Source organism: Macaca mulatta, chromosome 1, assembly GCF_049350105.2.
Source record: "Macaca mulatta isolate MMU2019108-1 chromosome 1, T2T-MMU8v2.0, whole genome shotgun sequence".
Lineage (NCBI taxonomy): Eukaryota > Metazoa > Chordata > Mammalia > Primates > Cercopithecidae > Macaca > Macaca mulatta.
Window position 1 is genome coordinate 224568001 of NC_133406.1, and position 20390 is coordinate 224588390.

General features: G+C 49.7%; 1 protein-coding gene across 6 annotated transcripts; it reads right to left on the bottom strand.

The window, feature by feature from the left end:
- Window positions 1-869: 869 nt before the first annotated feature.
- NECAP2 (NECAP endocytosis associated 2) lies at window positions 870-18943 on the bottom strand. Of its 6 annotated transcripts, none has more exons than XM_015121715.3 (8): window positions 18823-18934; window positions 15933-16033; window positions 11665-11769; window positions 11497-11578; window positions 10441-10549; window positions 7718-7895; window positions 3549-3627; window positions 870-2105 (listed from the first exon to the last, which is right to left on the bottom strand). In XM_015121715.3, exons 1-8 carry the CDS (start codon window positions 18912-18914, stop codon window positions 2057-2059), a joined length of 795 nt encoding a protein of 264 aa, XP_014977201.1. In that variant the 5' UTR covers window positions 18915-18934; the 3' UTR covers window positions 870-2056.
- Window positions 18944-20390: the final 1447 nt, after the last annotated feature.

Sequence of the window (20390 nt, forward strand, 5' to 3'; positions counted from 1 at the left end):
TCTCAAAAAAAAAAGAAAAGAAAGGAAAGAAGGCCGGGCACGGTGGCTCAAGCCTGTAATCCCAGCACTTTGGGAGGCCGAGACGGGCGGATCACGAGGTCAGGAGATCGAGACCATCCTGGCTAACACGGTGAAACCCCGTCTCTACTAAAAATACAAAAACTTAGCCGGGCGAGGTGGCAGGCGCCTGTAGTCCCAGCTACTCGGGAGGCTGAGGCAGGAGAATGGCGTGAACCCGGGAGGCGGAGCTTGCAGTGAGCTGAGATCCGGCCACTGCACTCCAGCCTGGGTGACAGAGCGAGACTCCGTCTCAAAAAAAAAAAAAAAAGAAAGGAAAGAAATGGGTCTTACTATGTTGCCCAGGCTAGTCCCAAACTCCCAGCCTCAAATGATTCTCCTATCTTGGCCTCTCAAAGTGCTGGGATTACAGGCATGAGCCAGTGCGCCCGGCCTCTTAATTTTACTTTTGACCTCTGGGTATCTGCACCCCTTTACTTCTTAGGGAGATGCTTCTGTGGGTAGGTTTGGTGGAAGACAGAAAACAAGGGGCAAGGCTCTCTAGCACAGCCTGTATCATGAGACTCCACAGGAGAATTAAGCCCCACACAAAGTGATTCAAGTAAGTACTTTCACATCACCCAAAGGATGATGAAAAGACCGTACTATCCTAGAGAACACAGGAGAGAAGGTACCGATTGCCTTAGACAACAGGGTTGCATTTCCTCACTTGGGCCAGCCTCATACCCCAGCCCTGAACTTTCAATCTGGACACTTGGTCAGTGGTGAGAGAGTGGCCATGAGTCTAGCTGTGGCACCCTGAAGAGTATAGCAGCCACGCGGCCAGAAACACATTCATCTTTCACATACAATGACAGAAGTAAAAACATTTATTTTATCTTAAAAATCTGGTCCCGCAAAAAGGCCAACACTTTTTTCAGTTCATGGTCTTGACCCTTCAAAAATGAAATCTTTCAACTGAGAGGTGAGTTAATAAAAGGAATTTCAGAGGTGCTTTCAGATTTCTTATAAACCAGTAAACCAAGCAACCCTGGACGTCTAGTTTACTGAGCTCCTTCTGCTAGTCATTCACAGTTCCTGAAGGAGAAAAGAAATTGTTTGCAGATAAGGCACTTTAGAAACCACCAAAGAGAAAATGCAAGTCTGCCAGGAGCGGCACTGTGAACCTGCGAGCCGAGAGCGCCACCAGCAGACAGAGTGCCGACTCCCACAGCCCCATGACAACAGCTTCCACCTTCCTGCCCCAACACTGTTCCGTCTGGCTTCCAGCACCCGCCCTGGCTCTGTGTTGCCTACCTGGCCGAGAATACATGGGAACCAGACAACCGGCCAGAGATGAACACTGCTGCCTCAAGCTCAGGGCAGCTGCACACAGTGAGGAATCCCTTCAGAGGCCCCTGCTGCGGCACGCTGAAGGAGCAGTTCCCTTTGCAAAGATGAGTTAGTACGGATCAGCACATTAGCAAAGCAAGATATTTAAACATTTTCAAAAGCTGCTAATCCTTCCAGTTTCCCTCCTGATTGTGAGCTCAAGCTGCAGCCTCTAAACCTGCTAAACATCAGGAAGAAACCCCTCCTCTGGAGGGCAGATGGACTGAAGTGGCTACAGCCAGTGTGGGTACAGAAAGCCTCCCGCTGAACAGTGATCACATGACACCTGTAGACCCTGGGAAGGGCTGGTCTGAATCCAGGCAGCAAACTTAACCTATTCTTTTGCTTTGGGGGCTTGTGTTTAATAGGGGTCATTGCAATGGAAGAAGTCTCAAGAGTCTCTCTCATGTCAAGAGGACAGATGGGGACAAGGATCCTGGAGCTTTTCTTCTCCTGTGTTCTGGTTGCATACTTGAATCCCAGGAAACAGTGTGACATGGTGCCAATTTACTGCCCAACATGCCCAGTTTGTCAACAGAGCCAAACAAGGAGAGGAGAGATTCATGCTCCAAACACAGGCCAGCTGAGGAGTGCTTCTCCCTCCTTCCTTTGGCCCAGACGAGGGAGCTCCTTCCCAGAAGTCACATGAGGAAAAATTGTGCTCAGGTCAGAATTGGACCCAGCCTGTGCCGGGCTGGGTCTGGCTGGAAGTTGATCTGTAAAGAGAAGACAGGGAAGGGTGGGGGAGTTCAGATCTTTGAAAATCCAAAGCAGATAAAAGGTGGTTTCTCTCTGGACAGAAAAAGCTCTAAGAAGCCAGTTCCTAAATGTTCTAAAGCAGCAGTCAGCAAACTTTGGCACAGAGACCAAATCTGGCCCTCAATTTTTTTTTTAAATAATGTAACTGTATTTATCATTTTTGTGTGTGGTTTTGTTTTGTTTTGGTTTTTTTGAGACAGGGTCTCACTGTCACCCAGGCTGCAATGCAGTGGCACACTCAAGGCTAACTGCAGCCTCAACCTCTTGAGCTCAAACGATCCTCCTACCTCAGCCTCCCTAGTAGCTGGAACTACATGACCGGTTAATTTTTGTATTTCTTTTAGTAGAGACAGGGTTTTGCCATGTTGCCCAGGCTGGTCTCGAACTTCTGGCCTCTAGTGATCTGCCTGCTTCAGCCTCCCAAAGTGCTGGGATTACAGGTGTGAGCCAACACGCCTGGCCAAAGAGGCTTAACCCCTTTCCCATCTAGAAAAAAAGAGCAGGCCGGGCGCGGTGGCTCAAGCCTGTAATCCCAGCACTTTGGGAGGCCGAGACGGGCGGATCACGAGGTCAGGAGATCGAGACCATCCTGGCTAACACGGTGAAACCCCGTCTCTACTAAAAAAGTAGAAAAAAAACTAGCCGGGCGAGGTGGCGGGCGCCTGTAGTCCCAGCTACTCGGGAGGCTGAGGCAGGAGAATGGCGTGAACCCAGAAGGCGGAGCTTGCAGTGAGCCGAGATAGAGCCACTGCACTCCAGCCTGGGTGCCAGAGCGAGACTCCATCTCAAAAAAAAAAAAGAAAAAAAGAGCGCAGCTCACTGCCAGCCCTCATTTAATTTTACATAAATACGCTCTTTGAGGCTGAAGCAAATCTGATTGATTTTCAATGTGAAAATAAAATATAAAATACAAAAACTGTTCTTGGAGTTATTCCAGAATCATCTGAATCATCAGAACTGTCTATTGTGGGAAAAATCGGACTCCTCAAATGAATCTTAGGCTAAAAGCTGTTTAAGAACGATGTTAACATTACATGTAAGAATGCTGCGTTTTCTAGGATTTGACATTTTCAGCAATCAATAATTACTGTATTTTGGGCCGGGCACGGTAGTTCATGCCTGTAATCCCAGCACTCTGGGAGGCTGAGGTAGGCGGACTGCCTGAACCTGAAAGGCAGAGTTTACAGTGAGTCAAGATCATGCCATTGCACTCCAGCCTGGGCAACAAGAGCGAAACTCCCTCTCAAAAAAAAAAAAAGGAAAAAAAAAAGAAAAGAAAACATCCAAATTAAAACTGTTACTCCTAATCCTAACACCAGAAGGCAGGCATGTGGAACAATACAAGGTTTGTAGAGCAATGGCCCTGGCCCCAGTCCCCCACAGAACATGGCCCTCCTCACCCTGTAGATTTGGTAAAGTCTCCCCAGATGTCAGCGGTGGCAGGCTTGGGCTGTGGCCAGGGTACAGGAGCACCTCCTACTGATGTTCCGAGTCCGACCCATAGGAAGAGAAGAGGGGACAGAGGAGTCAGATACCTCTCTTTCTGGTTGTTTCCATGACCAAATCATAAGACTCAGTGAACAGTCTCATGACACCAGGTAGCTGGGAAAGCCACACGAAGACAAGTTTTTGGGCAACAAAACACCACTGGGTTGCCACACTTCCAGCATCTTCCCACCAGCCCTTGAGGGCTCTGGAGAAAAAGCGGAAAGCCACATACAAGGTGGAAGGAGGGGTGCCGGCGGAGTTGGGGTTAGTCTCACGTCATCTATCATGCACACCTGAAGCTGACTTTGTTATCAACCGTTCATGTTGAAATCTATTTAAAATTTACTATAACCTGGCTCAGCTTCTTGAACGGAGAATGTCCAACAAAACTGCAAGATCATCTTCATATCAAGCCTGCACTACCATGTCTGGATCAACTAGCTGAGAACATTATGTGCCAGCCACGTGCCGAGTCCCAGGCCCCAAACTGGTTAGGGGTCAGGAAGAGCGTTCCCAAGAGCTCACACAGAAGCGCATTCCTATCTCTCCACCAAGGTGGGTGACACCATGGGGCTACAATGCCTGCTCTTGTGCTTTTCTGGCACCTCCCCCAGTGCTGCCATCTGTCCCTTCTGAAGGGCCTGTGTTTGCCACACTCCGCCTTCACATTAATTTGCTATTTCTAATCTGCTCTGGGCCAGGAGAACAGATAAAACTAGGGCCCTCAATGCTCACCAAGTGCTCAAGGCACATTATCTTCTGTGAACCTCACCCCAGCCTCTAGGAAAAGAGATTGGGACGAGCCATGTGACTGTGCAGGTCATTTCAGTTTCCATTCTCCTACCTCTAAAATGGTGAAAATAACAGAACTACTCCATAGGACTGGTGTGAGGATTAAATACCCATGGAATGCTTAGAACAGGTCCAGCATATAGTGGCAATAACGGTATGAATAAAATGAGAGCTAACATTCAGTAAGCACTTAGAATGTTCCAAAAATTGTTCTAAGTGCTATACATAGATTAGTTTATTTGATCCTCACAAGAAACCTATATTTTAAGTATCATTACTTCCCCTATCCTACAGATGAGAAAAATGAGGCATGGAGAAGTGATTTTCTAAAGATCACAAAACTGGGCTGGGCACAGTGGCTCAGCCTGTAATCCCAGCACTTTGGGTGGCCAAAGCAGGTGGATCACCTGAGGTCAGGAGTTTGAGACCAGCCTGGCCAACATGGTGAAACCCCTGTCTCTACTAAAAATACAAAAATTAGCCAGGCATGGTGGTGCACAGCTGTAATGCCAGCTACTTGGGAGGCTGAGGCAAGAGAATTGCTTGAACCCAGGAGGTGGAGGTTGCCGTGAGCTGAGATCATGCCACTGCTCTCCAGACTGAGCGACAGAGTAAGACTCCATCTTAAAAATAAATAAGTAGGCCAGGCATGGTGGCTCATGCCTGTAATTGCAGCACTTTGGGAGGCCAAGGCGGGAGGATCACCTGAGGTCAGGAGTTCAAGACCAGCCTGACCAACATGGAGAAACCCCGTCTCTACTAAAAACACAAAATTAGCCAGCCGTGGTGGTACATGCCTGTAATTCCAGCTACTCAGGAGGCTGAAGCAGGAGAATCACTTGAACCTGGGAGGCAGAGGCTGCGGTGAGCTGAGATCATGCCGTCACACTCCAGCCTATGCAACAAGAGCAAAACTCCATCTCAAAAATAAAAAAATAAAAATAAATTAATTAATAAAGATCACAAAGCTGGTAAGCTGAAATTTGAACCCAACCATATTGCTCATATAGTAAGTGCTTCATAAATGTTGCTATTTATAACTTATTATCTGACACCATTTTGTTTGTAGACATGCTAACTGCCTGTCTCAGACACCAGAACACAAGCCCTTGAGAACTAAAACTTGATGCTACACCTGCCAGTTGCCTAGAACTTTACCCGGCAAACAGCAAGCACACCATATTAAAATTAAAATGCTGTTAAAAATGAATCAGCAAGGCCAGGTGTGGTGGCTCATGCCTGTAATCCCAGCACTTTGGGAGGCTGAGGTGGGCAGATCACAAGGTCAGGAGATCGAGGCCATCCTGACCAACATGGTGAAACCCTGCCTCTACTAAAAATATAAAACTTAGGTGGGTGTGGTGGCACATGCCTGTAATCTCAGCTACTCGGGAAGCTGAAGCAGGAGAATCACTTGACCCCAGGAGTCAGAGGTTGTGGTGAGCCGAGAACATGCCACTGCTCTCCAGCCTGGGTGACAGAGCAAGACTCCATCTCAAATAAATAAATAAATAAATAACCATCAGCAACCAAGGGATGGCCTAAGGTAGTAGCTCTCAGACTTTAGTCAACACACAAACATGAATAGACATAAGGCCTGGACAAAGTGGCTCACGCCTATAATCCTGGCACTTTGGGAGGCCAAGGCGGGCGGATCACCTGAGGTCGGGAGTTCAAGACCAGTCTGACTAACATGGAGAAACCCCGTCTCTACCAAAAATACAAAATTAGCTGGGTGTGGAGGCGCATGCCTGTAATCCCAGCTACTCGAGAGGCTGAGGCAGGAGAATCACCTGAACCCAGGAGGCAGAGGTTGCGGTGAGCCGAGATCATGCCATTGCACTCCAGCCTGGGCAACAAGAGCAAAAAGACTCCATCTCAAAAAAAAAAAAAAAGAATAGACATAAGAATGCAGATTCCTGCCCCTATCCCCCAGTGATGCCAAGGCAAGTGGTCCTATGACCCCACTCTGAGAAATAACGCTTAAAGAACAGTTCCCAAGCCGGGCACGGTGGCTCAAGCCTGTAATCCCAGCACTTTGGGAGGCTGAGACGGGCAGATCACAAGGTCAGGAGATCGAGACCATCCTGGCTAACACGGTGAAACCCCGTCTCTACTAAAAAATACAAAAAACTAGCCGGGCGAGGTGGCGGGCGCCTGTGGTCCCAGCTACTCCGGAGGCTGAGGCAGGAGAATGGCGTAAACCCGGGAGGCGGAGCTTGCAGTGAGCTGAGATCCGGCCACTGCACTCCAGCCTGGGCAACAGAGCCAGACTCAGTCTCAAAAAAAAAGAACAGTTCCCAGTACCAGGCGGGCTCTCTGACTGCCCCTTCTGCCACTCTCCAGGTTAGAGTATTCCCCCCAGGGCTGAAGCCTAAAGCTTGACCTCCAGATAGGGCAGCTGATGTTGGGGATGCTTAGGAATCAGCACAGCAGGAAGGCTTCCTGCCTGCAAGCTGGAGAGAGCTGTGGGCAGAAGGCAGGCTGGTAACAATCGCCCAGCCCGGGGAAGGCCAGGAGCATCAAGCTGGGCTGGGCAGGGTGGGGAGGTAGAGGCACAGGGCTGGCACCCCAGCGTGGTCAGAGGCTGACACTAGACACTCACTTCCAGAATCCCAGGGTCTCCGAAGGGCTCCTCAGCACAAGCTGCCGGGGCAAATGCTCTCAGCTTTCCACACCCGAGGTGCTCACTCCAAACGAAATTTCATTTCCCACCACTCACCTTGGCATACCTTATGCTGTACCCATCTCCCTAAATACACCAGGTGTCTAAAAGTCTTGGCCTCATTCATGTTCTCTCTGCCTGGAATGCCAACCACTCCCACTCTATCTGCCTCCTTCAAGGTCCAGATCAATGTCACCTCTTTCATGAAACCTCCCCAGATCACACTAGCTGATGGTGGGTCTAGGCCTACACATTTGGTCTCTGTGCTGTGACTCATCTCTCACACTACACGTGAGCAGAGACAGTGTCTCCATTACCCACTCACTCAGTACCCACTGAGCACACACTGGGAACCAGGAACTGACATGTTGATGATTTCACAGTAACAAACAAATCCCAGCCCCGGCCTCTCAGGGGAAGGCAGACGCCATAAAGGCCAACTAGAAGGAGCCCCTTACCAGCGTGTGCAGAATCAGCTTTGGGTGCCCGCCTTTCTTCTTTGACATGGACAGGTACTACATTACCAATCCACGTGTGTGACGGGGGGAAAACCATGGGGCCCAGCTGCCAGTGAGAAGAGGAGCACACAGGTACCGATCCAGCAGTCGCCCACTGAGCACTAACCTGAACTGGGAGCAACTGCTGGCTGGGTGAGGGATCCCCCTACAGCCAACTGCTCCCCAGGGGGAGGGATCAGGGTGGAGGTTTTGCCCCCTGGGGGAGGGGGAAGCAGGCTCAGCCCTCCTGTGCTGGCAGGCCGGGCTCGGGGATTCCCGGCTGCTCCTTCCTTCTTCTTCATGTTCTAAACAGGGAAGAGGAATGCAAATCAGCCAGTTCTGCTGCAGTCCCAGTGCTACCAGAAAACCCCACGAGGAGGGCCAAGGTGACCCCAGAGCCCTAACATCTGTCTAACCAAAAGATGGTCCTACCTAGCATGGTTATGAGCTACACTTAGTGCATCATCATTCTGAATCTATCACAAATAAGGTCCATTTTAAAACCCAGCACCCCACTTCATTCATCAGGGAAATGCAGATCAAAGCTATAATGATAAACCATTACACACTCACCAGAATGGCTAAAATGTAGATTATCAAGTATTGACTATGACATGGAGTAACCATTCATGTGCTGCTGATCGAAGTGTAAACTGGTAAAACTACTTTGAAAAATTACTTGAAAGGATCTATAAAGCTCAACATAGGAACTTAAACTTATGACTCCGCAATTCCACTCCTAGATATAAACCAACAGAAATCATACATATATGCACCAAAAGACATGAACTCAAACATCTACAACAGCACTATTTGTAATCGCCCCAAACTGGAAACTACCCAAATGTCCATCATCAGTAAAACATAAATAAATTGGATGAATTCTCACAATGGTACATGCCACAACAGTGAGAATGAACAAACTACACACAACACCATGGATGACTCTTACAAAAATTACATTGAGTAAGAGAAAGAAATCATCCCAAAACAGGATTAGGTGTATGATTCAACTTATGAAAGTTAAGAACAAATGAAACCTACAGTATGTGAAGTCAGTATAGGGTTACTCAGGGTAGTTACTGGGAGGGGCCAGGAGAGGTGTTTCCAGAGTGCTGACTATCTTTTGCATCTTGAGCGAGGTGCAAGTTTATAAATTGGGTTGTTTTGTTTTGTTTTTTTGATCCAGAGTTTTGCTTTTGTTGCCCAGGCTGGAGTACAATGGCTTGATCTTGGCTCACTACAACCTCCGCCTCCCGGGTTCAAGCAATTCTCCTGCCTCAGCCTCCCGAGTAGCTGGGATTACAGGCACGCACCACCACGCCCGGCTAATTTTGTATTTTTAGTAGAGACGGGGTTTCTCCATGTTGGTAAGGGTTGTCTTGAACTCCCGACCTCAGGTGATCCACCCGCCTCGGCCTCCCAAAGTGCTGGGATTACAAGCAGGAGCCACCACTCCTGGCCTATAAATTAGGTTTTTAAAATTTCACTAAGTTCTGCACTTATGATTTGTACACTTTTTTACATGCATATTATACTTCAAGAAAATGCTTAAAAAAAAACTGAGCACCAAGCATGAGCCAGAAACCAGCACAAGTCACACAGATGAAGATAATATGTTCCCTACTTGTAAGGAAAGCAGCAGCTTAATAGAATAGTAAGTCCAGCCCTGAAGTCAAAAGACCTCAAAGACCTCAGTGTGAGTACAGATGTGCCAATTATTTGTAGCTCTGTGACCCTGGGCAAGTCCCCAACCATCCCTAAGCCTCCATTTCCTCATCTCACAGAGGAAAGGGAGATGTTTAATTCACATGAGAAACGCCTAAAAACACTACCTGGCCCACAGCTGGTGCTCATTAAATGTTAGTTTCCTCCAAGCGAGAGAAAGAATCGCATCCCAACCAGTCCACTGGATTGGACTTGCATTTCTCTCTTAAGGGCCAGCTGGCCAACTTCAAGGATCCCAAATCACCAGCACGAAGCAGAAAAGAGGAGAAAGAGATGGTAAGTAAAGAGGAAAAGCATTATTTTAGCGTTACAAAGCTTCTTCAAAAAACAAATCCATCTCAACACAGTATTCCTGGCAAAAACAAAAACCAATCCACTTGGTCCTTGGGTGCCCCCAATCATAAGTCTGACCTCATCTCCCCTCTCCACCCTTGCAGCCAGGTAAAGGTCAACTTTAGGCAACCCAGCCCAACCTGTTCCTATGAACAGGAACTGACCGGGGGAAGCCAGAGGTAGAGCAGCTCAGAACAAAGACACAGGAGCCAGGACAACACTATCAGCAGAAGCTGCCCAGGACTCCCAGTGTCCACCTCAACGCCTTCCTGCCAGAACTCTCCCAAATCTTCCTCATACAAGACACAGCCTGGGATGAGCACATGGGTCCCTCCTGATGCACTCTAATAGCTAGGACAGAAGCACCACTTCCGGCAGCAAATGACTGATGCTCCTTCTCAGCTCAGAGGCTTTGCACCTGCTGGTCCTCTTTGATCACTCTTCCCTTGCCTACAGGTCCCTTCTCCCAGTAAGCCTTACTTGGTTCCCAACTCTATGGGCTGCATGCCCTTCCTCTAGGGGCCCACGGCACCCAGGGCATCCCTTAGTTATGGAACCTTTCCTGCCATGTTGTAATTACATTTTTACCTGCCTGTCTCAGTTTAACTCTGAGTTCCACAAGAATAGAGGTCTCTCGTTCACCCCTGGTGCAGGACCTGGCACAAGGCAGATGCTCACTAAACATCTGCTGAACTGAAGGAGCTGAACCATAAGAAGAGCGATGGGCTCTGGGTGGCCACAAGTATCACATGACCATGGCCACCACAGTCAAGCAAGGGTGGAACTCACTGCGATGTTAAGCTTGATGGTCTGGCCCTCCTTGAAGCCCAGGTCCAATTTAGGGCCTTGGTCTGGGTTCTGGGCTTGTTTTGCAAATTCACACTGCTGTTTCACCCACCTGGGGAGAGAACATGAGGAAAAAGGTGAGGAAGAAAGAGACCAGCTGCCCTGCAATCACTAGCTCACTTCACTACTGCCTGCCATCAGTCCAGGCTGAGCCTCGTAGTGAGACGGGGTGGCAAAAAGAGTGCAGGCTTGGGAGGCCTGAATTCAAATCCTGCTCTGACACTTAAGTAGCTGCATGCACATTGGTTTCCTTGTCAGCAAAATATGCCCACAATTCTATAGGTCTTCAAGATGGCTACGAGTTCAGTGAGATCACTCATGTAGAGGGTCCTAACACTGTCTCTAGGACACATGTGAGAGCCTGCCCTTCCCTCTACAGCATGTGGCACAAGAACTAAGATGCGGTCTCTACACATCCTCAAACACTCAGAAGGTAGACAGGGAGACAAGACAGATACCCAGTAGAGGGCAACACAAAGCTCCCCCACCCTCCATACCACACCACACAGCAGCACCAGGTCAGGGAAGAGCCAGAAGCGTCCACATGAGTGGCCGGGCACAGCCCACTCACTGGCAGCCTGAGTTCAAGCCCTGCAGATGGTGGAGGAGGACTTCCTGCCCTATCTCTTAGCTTCAGAAAAGGACATCAGAGCATCTGCTGGGTGCCCTAGGAATCCAAGCGCCACTGATGACATGGAGGAGCAGGCCCAGAAAGGCCACAGGAGGCTGATGAGGACTCTGACTGCTCAGGGGCCTGGTAAGGGAAGACAGGTGGCAGGCCCGAAGGCTGGGATGGTAGAGATGGGCCTCGGGTAAAGGACAAGGCTTTACAGCAGAGATGAACATTGGCAGAGCAGACAGGTGGCTTGCCCTGGGTTCTCCTGAGTCTCCGTTGCCAGACAAATCACACACAACCACTTGGGTATCCTAACCTGGGAGATCATTCTGTCCAGGGAAAGAAGGGAGGGGCATGAGCATGTGTCTCCCAGAACCACTCACTTGAAATGGTCCTGCAATGCAACATTGAAGTCAAAGGCATCACCTCGGTCCCCGAAGCCAATTCCAATAAACGCCCGTCGCCCTGGGGGACAACACATGATCAATCCCACCTTCCACAGGCTGAGAAAACCTTTCCCAAGAGGAGGAAGCACCAGGACCCATGCCTACCATTTCCATCTTCGATGCGGATCACGAAGTACCTGCTGGAGTCCGTCACACTCTCCACAGCTGTGCCGGGAAACTGATCCACCGGGGCCTGAGCAAACAGCTCCCCTGAAAGCACAGATTAAGTTGAGCGCTGAGCCCTGAGCCCCCTTCCAGCCAGGTGTTTCTACCAGACTACTGGGCCTTTTTCCCGCAAGGTATCTCTAGCCAGCTGGGACAGATCGGCAAATCTTACTCTGGAATTCAAATCAAATCCATTCTTGCTAAAAGGAAGACACAGAAAATATAACTAAGGAAAGGCTTAAGTCAGAGATAGCTTACAGGTCAAATCTAGCCCAGTTTAGTATTCTGCCTGGCCTCTCTTAAAATTAAGCTCTATTAAGGCTGAGCGTCCAAGCCAACCTGAGCAGCTGGAGCTGCTAGCCCATCCATTCCATCTGCTTTACCCACTTATATTACCTGAACCCCGAGTGTCCTAGAACAGGTGAGCCCTGACCTAGGTAATCACACCTGCTGAAGAGGCCCAGTACCTGAGGCAGGACTATAAGAGGAGCCAGTAAGCCCCGAGGAAATAAGGGAGGAGGTTTTCACACCCATAGGGAATCTGAAGCAGGCTGATTTAATTCAATCTGAGACAGGGCAAGCATGACTAGCTTTAAAAGGAGCCCTTGTGAAACACATCACCTTGTCAACTACAGCACTCGACAGGTGCAGCGCAACATAAAATTTCCACGAGCATTTATGACTGGCATCAGTTTTTCGTATGTGCTGACGTCTGTTGTTGCTTTTAGTATTTTTTGTTTTGTTTTTTTAGAAACAGGGTCATGGACTGGGTGTGGTCCCAGCACTTTGGGAGGCTGAGGTGGGGTGCATTGCTTGAGCCCAGGAATTTGATTTATACCCTTTTTTTTTTTTTTTGCCTGAGATAGAGTCTCCCTCTGTCGCCCAGGCTGGAGTGCAGCAGCGCAATCTCGGCTCACTGCAACCTCCACCTCCCAGGTTCAAGTGATTCTCCTGCCTCAGCCTCCCAAGCAGCTGGAATTACAGGCATGCACCTCCACACCCAGCTAATTTTTGTATTTTTTGTAGAGACAGTGTTTCATCATGTTGGCCAGGCTGGTCTTGAACTCCTGACCTCAGGTGATCCGCCCACCTCGGCCTCCCAAAGTGCTGGGATTACAGGCGTGAGCCACTGCGCCCGGCCGAGCCCAGGAATTTGAGACTAGCATGAGCAAGATGGTGAAACCTGGTCTCTAGAAAAAATATAAAAATAAGCCAGGCATGGTGGCACGCACATTTAGTTCCAGCTCCCTGGGAGGCTGAGGCAGGAGGATCCCTGACCCCAGGAGTTGGAGGCTGCAGTGAGCTGAGATTGTGCCACTGCACTCCAGCCAAGGTGACAAAAAAAAAAAAGAAACAGGGTCTGGGCTCTGTTGCCCAGATTGAAGTGCAATGTGCAGTGCATCATAGCTCACAGCAGCCTCAAACTCCTGGGCTCAAGTAATCTTCCTGCTTCAGCCTCTCACGTAGCTAGGAATACAGGCATATGCCAGCATGCCCACTCAATTTCTTTTGTTAGAGACAGGGTCTTCATATGTTGCCCAGGCTGGTCTCTAACTCCTGGTCTCAAGCCATCCTCCCACCTTGGCCTCCCAAAGTGCTGGGATTAGAAGCATGAGTCACCATACCTGGCTGGTGCTTTAAGTATTTAATCAAATATCTTCTATTGAATCCTGTGGTTTAGAGAGAACTTTGTTTTTTGGGTTGGTTGGTTTTTTTTTTTCCAAGGCAAAGTTTCACTCTTATTGCCCAGGATGGAGTGCAATGGCACAATCTCACCTCGCTGCAACCTCTGCCTCCCAGGTTCAAGCGATTCTCCTGCCTCAACCTCCCGAGTAGCTGTGTTTACAAGCATGCGCCACCATGCCCGGCTAATTTTGTATTTTTAGTACAGACGAGGTTTCTCCGTGTTGGTCAGGCTGGTCTCGAACCCCCGACCTCAGATGATCTGCCCGCATTGGCCTCCCAAAGTGCTGGGATTACAGGCGGGTGAGCCACCGTGCCTGGCCTGTTTTATTTTCTTTTTGTTTTCTTTTTGAGACAGTCTTGCTCTGTCACCCATGCTAGAGTGCAATGGTGCAATCTCGGCTCACTGCAACCTCTACCTCCTTGGTTCGAGTGATTCTTGTGCCTTAGCCTCCCAAGTAGTTGGGATTACAGGTGTCCACCACTACACCTGGCTAATTTTTGCATTTTTATTAGAGACAAGGTTTTGTCATATTGCCCAGGCTGCTCTGGAATTCCTGGGCTCAAGCGATCCACCTGTCTTGGCCTCCTAAAGTGAGGGGATTACAGGCATGAGCTACGTGCCGGGGCTAGAGGTAATTTTGTAATCAAGGCTGAACTGATTCAAAACCAACAGCCCTAGAGTCTGCAGTTTCTTGTCAATTTATCTGCCTTCTGTTCCAACCTTACCAAGATGCCTTCAGCCTAGAGCAGTAATTCTCAATCGGGGTGATTTTGCTCCCCTGTCCCCAAGAGACATCTGGCAATGTCTAGAGATAATTTTGATCGTCACAACTTGGGGGGTGCTACTGACATCTGCTAGACAGAGGCCAAGAATGCTGTAAAATATCCTCATTGGGCTCCACAGCTCCCCAAAACAAAGACTCATCTGGTCCCAAGTGTCAACAGTGCTGAAGCTGAGAAAGCCTGGCCTAGAGTGATATGCTCATCACCTCATGGGGAAGTTAGAGACTAACATGACCCAGCCATGACCTTGAGCTAAGAGCACCTTGGGGTGGGTCCCACAGGGGAGGCTCAGCCCTAGGCAGTGGCTGTTACATTAGGGAGTCATGTTAAAGTCACAGCTGGCCGGGGCACAGTGGCTCACACCTGTAATTCCAACACTTTGGGAGGCCAAGGCGGGCGCATCACGAGGTCAGGAGTTCAAGAACAGCCTGGCCAATATGGTGAAACTCCGTCTCTACTAAAAACACACACAAAAAAATTAGCTGGGCGTGGTGGTGGGTGCCTGTAATCCCAGCTACTCGGGAGGCTGAGGCAGAGAACTGCTTGAACCCGTGAGGCGGAGGTTGCAGTGAGCCGAGATCGTGCCACTGCACTCCAGCCTGGATGACCAAGCAAGACTCCATCTAAAAAAAAAAATTTTTTTCAAATAAATAAAGTCACAGTTACCAAATTCCCCAGAGAACAACAGGTGGTACCATTCTCTTATGACACTACCTGGGATGTCACAGCAATTCTCCAGCTAAAATTCTCTGGCCTGGCCATGGCAGCTGCCTCTTCAAACTCCTCTGCCGCCAATACCCAAGTTCCCAAAGAACAAATCAACGCTTTGGGTTGCCTCGCAGTCCATAAAGCAATTAGAGAAATATCCGCTCACTTCCTATCCTCCAACAGTCTTATGAAGGAGGAACTAATATGATCCCCATTTCAACAAGGAGGAGGCCAAGGCTCCAGAGGTCATGTGGCTCACCCCACGTCCAGCAGCTCAGGCAGAACATAGTTCTGAGAAGAGGCAGCCAGTTCTGTCTCTGAACTTTTGCACTTTCTTCTGCTCTACAAAGGAAAATCTCTACACATTACACAAAATAAATGACCGAATGTTGTGGCACCTGACTGAGCAGGCACTGTGTCCGACCCCACTCGGGGTCTCAGCAGGGGGATTTCAGGCACACTGCCCTCCACAGCTCACCCAGATGCACTGGTGGCCCAGCACTTCTGAAGTTTCCCCCAAGACGATCTCTGCCACCTGACCCCAACACAACCCAGCTCAGCTTGTCCTCTCACTACAGAAAGAGCTGAGTAAGACAGTTTCCAGCTTCTTCAGTTAATGGGTGTGGTCAGCTCTGGGAGTTACCGCTGCGTTGATAAACAATTCCTCAGTAGGAAGCAGAGCCCAGCAGCAGAGAGCTGTGCATCCTCACCCGCCTGTCTTCAAGGCCACTTCCAGGGCTTCCTACTTCCTACCAGGACCAAACTGTGGTCTCCTCTCCTTGGCCTCCACATTTTCCTGAGGACTCCTAAAAGGAACTGGTGTTTGACATGAAATACTTGTTTTTACACCTGGAGACAGTACTTTCTACAACTAAGGTGGGGGAAAGGTACAGCTTAAAGGTACACACATGTCTCTGATTTTCAGGACAGGTTCCCATGATCCCTGAGCAGCCTGGCCAGACCAGACCACCTCTCCCTTCATAAAGTGGGAGCGCAGCCCCTCAGCTAGGTGCAGCCTCCCTTGTGGTTACCTGAGGTCCTGTCCTCCAGCTTGATGTAGGCCATCTGCCCCTTTGCAGTGATCCTCAGCCGGCCACTCCATGATGGCTGGTCCAGCTGCCACTCCGCGGCCCTAAGGGGACAAACACCACTGAACCTCTGCCAGAGGCTCCTGCTGCGTGACCCCAATGCTGGGGATGGAAAGGGCTGCTTATTCTAGCCCAAGAGTTGGCAAATATTTTCTGTCAAGAGTAAGACAGTAAATATCTTTGGCTTTGCAGGGCACACAGCCTGTCACAACAAGGCCGCTCTGCTGCTGTAGAGTAAAAGCAGTACAGAACACGCACGTGGTGATGCTTTAGGTATCAACTATTTTCTACTGAGCACAGCTGTATTTCAATCGAAGTGTAGACATTGAAATCTGAAATTCATATAATGTTCCCAGTATGAAATACTCTCCTTTAAAAATTTTCCCAACTATTTAAAAAATGTAAAAACCATTCTTAGGTGTGAACCATACAAAAATACAGTGGGTTGTCACTTGGTGACCCCCTCTCTAGACCACAGTGTCCTCCTCCGAGTAGGGCTTCCTTCCAGTTTCCTTTCTATAGAAGCAGCAGTTGCAGGGGCCTGATTCTGTTTCTGACATTGCTTGACTGCAGTGATCTGAGTGACCATTTGAGAAAAGTGAGACTATCTCGAAAGAAAAAGTCAGCATGGAGCAATCACCAGAAGAGAAAAGGAGAACAGAAAAGTGAATGGGAGCTTAGGAAGAAACCCAGGAAACCATGAACTTACAGCAATGCCTCTTTTGGCTCTGGTTTGTTTGAAATGGGGTCTCACTCTGTCACCCAGGCTGAAGCGCAGTGGTGCAATCACAGCTCACTGAAGCCTCAACCTCCCGAGCCCAAGAGATCCTTCCACCTCAGCCTCCTGAGGAGCTGGGACTACAGGTGTGTACCAACACACCAGGCTAATAAAAAAAAAAAAAAAAATTATAGAGATAGGCTCTCACTATGTTGTCCAGGCTGGTCCTGAGGTCTTAGGCTGAAGAGATCCTTCCACCTAGGCATCCCAAAGTGTTGGGATTACAGGCGTGAGCCACCACAGCCAGCTGTTTTGACTCTTTTAAAGCATTAACTTCACATTTTAGTTCTAAGAAAAGGTCAGTAAAATCCCCAAATAGCAAGAACCGCAGGTGTTTCCAGGAGGCTTTTCTTGGAAGTCCCTGTGCCAGTTCTCAAGAACCCTGGACGCGGCTATCTTGAGGGCTGCACAAATGCAGATTGTCAACTCACAAATCAGCAGACTCAGTTCCAGTTCCTCTTACTAGGCCTGAGATTCAGGCTAAGGAGAGCTCCAAGACTTAATTGCAGGCACTGGTAGTTTCCTCTAAGCTAAACCAGCCAGCCCTGACAATCCATAACCTCACTCTCTGGGGCACCAAGAGGAACCAAACCCATCCTACTAAAGACCCAATAGGGGGCCGGGCGTGGTGGCTCATGCCTGTAATCCAAGCACTTTGGGAGGCCCGAGGCGAGTGGATCAGGATCACTTGAGGTTGGGAGTTCGAGACCAGCCTGACTAACATGCAGAAACCTCGTCTCTACTAAAAACACAAAATTAGTCGGTAGTGGTGGTGTATGGCTGTAATCCCAGCTACTCTGGAGGCTGAGGCAGGAAAATCGCTTGAATTCGGGAGGCGGAGGTTGCAGTGAGCCGAGATCGCGCGCCATTACACTCTTAGCCTGGACAAGAGGGAAACTCTGTCTCAAAAAAAAAAAAAAAAAAAAAAAAAGAAGACCCAACAGAGGATAGGGCTAGACGACCATCAATGGTTTGATGGTCCAACTACAGTTTGATGACAGAAAACAAATGTATTTTGGTTACTGTTGTTTTTAACACTATTTTAAAATGTCATGAATGTAATGTTCACTAATACATCTTTCCACCATAAAATCAGCTATGAGCCCACGGTAACACAATGGAAAGTAACAAGAGGATATGTGGAAGCTCCATCATTCTTGGGGTGCAGGCCAATCCCGTATTTCCGAAAAACTTGGACAACCATCGCCTTCAATAGCCACCCCGGCCCCCGCAAATATGAACACTCCTCACCACCACTCAGTGGCACAAAATAGCCATAGGCCAGGGTGACTGTATGAAGTGTATCGTTGCTTCGTTTAATATTTTTCGTCTTGTTTTGATAGATAACACATACAAAGGGTAGTAAAATGCAAACAGTACAAAAGGGAAAGGAAGTCTCCTTCCAAGGGCGGTTCCCCTCCCCTAGGGCAGTTTCCTGTGTTCCCTTGCAGAGATACTCTGTATGTTTACAAGCGTGTGTGTTTATTCGTCTCAGGTAGAGATCAGAGAAATGTAGATGGGGTCCTCCCAACTGCTCCAGGCTGTGATCAAGGGTGAAATTCGTGCGAAGGGATCTGGGTAGGAAGGGATCCCCAGGCTTTGACCGTCAGCTTAAAGCTCCCCGGGACCGGTCCTTTCAGCCGGCTCTGGGCTCCCTCCCCTCCTCTCGGGTATTTCCGTCTGTGATAGGGGACCTCCCCGCTTAAGGCTTTTCGAGGATCCCTTCAAGGCCACCGGTTAGCGCTGAAAGAGAAGCGTCTGTAACATCACCACCCCCGACCAAGTTTAGGGTACCCGGCAGCCCACCGGGGTCCCTAAGCGCTAGATACGGCTTTAACGCCCTCCCTGCCGCCAGGAGTTCCGCGCGTCGTACTGAGACGGGCGAAACTCTGGGTCCGCCTCCCTGCTCGGGCCTGGAACTGGAAGAAGCAGCAGCATTAGCTCCCCCTCGCCCCAAAACTGCCCAGGGCTGTCCTCGGTTCCCGCAGTGGGTGTGTCCGGGTGGCGGAGAAAGAGTTAAATCGGAGCTAGCCTAGTCTGGCGGCGGGAAATCACCTGTAGCCACGGTTGGTAGCCCGCGGAGGGATGCGGTAGACGTGGACGTCAGGCTTGACACAGAGCACCGACTCGTACCCACTCTCCTCCATCGCGACGCCTGGAGCCCACCGGACTTCCGGCTCCTTCCACCGTTCCTCTGTCCGACGGACGGAAGCGGTGCGACTCTGTGACCAGATTTCGGCTAGAGCGGCAGTTCGCGGGCCTCAGCACGGCCTCGTTTGTGCGCCCTCTGCTGGAAACCCCGCTCAAGACACGCGGCGGGAGACCTTCGGAGGCTTCTCTCTCCCTCCAGACGCTTCTCTCTCCCTCGGGACACCGTCGGACGCAGAGAAAGAGACCGGCGCCGGCCATAGATGGACCCCTCCATATCCCATGGTCTGGGTGTGGATCATCCCCATCGCTTCAGTTCTTAGGCCTGGGGCCCAGTTGGCCGAGAGGCAAAGCCGTAGCCCACACTGCAGCATCTCTGTCCTCCAGCCTTTGCTGCCGCGCCTCCTCTGCCTGAATATCCTTCCCTCTCCTGACTAAGGGTCAGCTGGCCCCCCGACCCACCAGAGTAAGGGGATGCCCTTACCTTACCACCCTCCATGCTTCCCCTATGGGAACCCACTTATGTGTTCAGAGCCCCGTGTGGCCAAACCTCAACAACGAGTTGTATTCAAAGAAGTAAAGTTTGGTAACGCAAGTAATTTACGAAGAATTCCAGGCCGAGCGCAGTGGCTCACGCCTGTAATCCCAGCACTTTGGGAGGCTGAGGCGGGCGGATCACCTGAGGTCAGGAGTTCGAGACAAGCGTGGCCAACATGGTGAAACCCCGTCTCTACTAAAAATACAAAAATTAGCCGGGCTTGGTGGCGTATGTCTGTAGTCCTAGCTACTTGGGAGGCTGAGGCACTAGAACAGCATGAACCCGGGATGCGGAAGTTGTGGTGAGCTGAAATTGTGCCACTGCACCTCAGCCTGAGCGACAGAGCAGGACTCTGTCTCAAAAAAAAAAAAAAAGAAGAAGAAGAAGAAGAAGAATTCTAGTCTTAGATTTATCCCAGAATATTCTAGGAGATACAATGCCTACCATAGCCAAATTCTCAAAATCCCTCCTTTCCCACCATTCTCTCATTCATTCCTCCAGTTGAGGGCCTACAATGTACCAGCCCCTGTGTAGGGTGCAGCTGATCCCAAATCTCTGACTCACTGAATACCCCAAACTTTCCCCACCCCTTCTTTCCTTTTCTCTCTCACTCTCTCTCCTCCTTTTTACTTTTTTTTTTTTTTTTCCCCAGACGAAGTCTCACTCTATCGCCCAGGCTGGAGTGCAGTGGTGCAATCTCGGCTCACTGCAACCTCCACCTCCCGGGTTCAAGCGATTCTCCTGCTTCAGCCTCCCGAGTAGCTGGGATTACAGGCGCCCGCCACCACGCCTGGCTAGTTTTTGTATTTTTTTTGTTGTTGTTAGAGATGGGGGTTTCACCAGGTTGGCCAGGCTGGTCTTGAACTCCTGACCTCAAGTGATCCGCCCAATTTGGCCTCCCTAGTGCTGGGATTACAGGCGGGAGCCACCGCACCTG

Coding starts and splice junctions, on each gene's coding strand:
- NECAP2 (XM_015121668.3), bottom strand. CDS start 18,914: ATGGAGGAGAGTGGGTACGAGTCGGTGCTCTGTGTCAAGCCTGACGTC. Junction 11,579..11,664: donor CCGCATCGAAGATGGAAATG/GTAGGCATGGGT, acceptor GTTGTCCCCCAG/GGCGACGGGCGTTTATTGGA. Junction 7,896..10,440: donor CCATCAAGCTTAACATCGCA/GTGAGTTCCACC, acceptor TTCCCTGTTTAG/AACATGAAGAAGAAGGAAGG.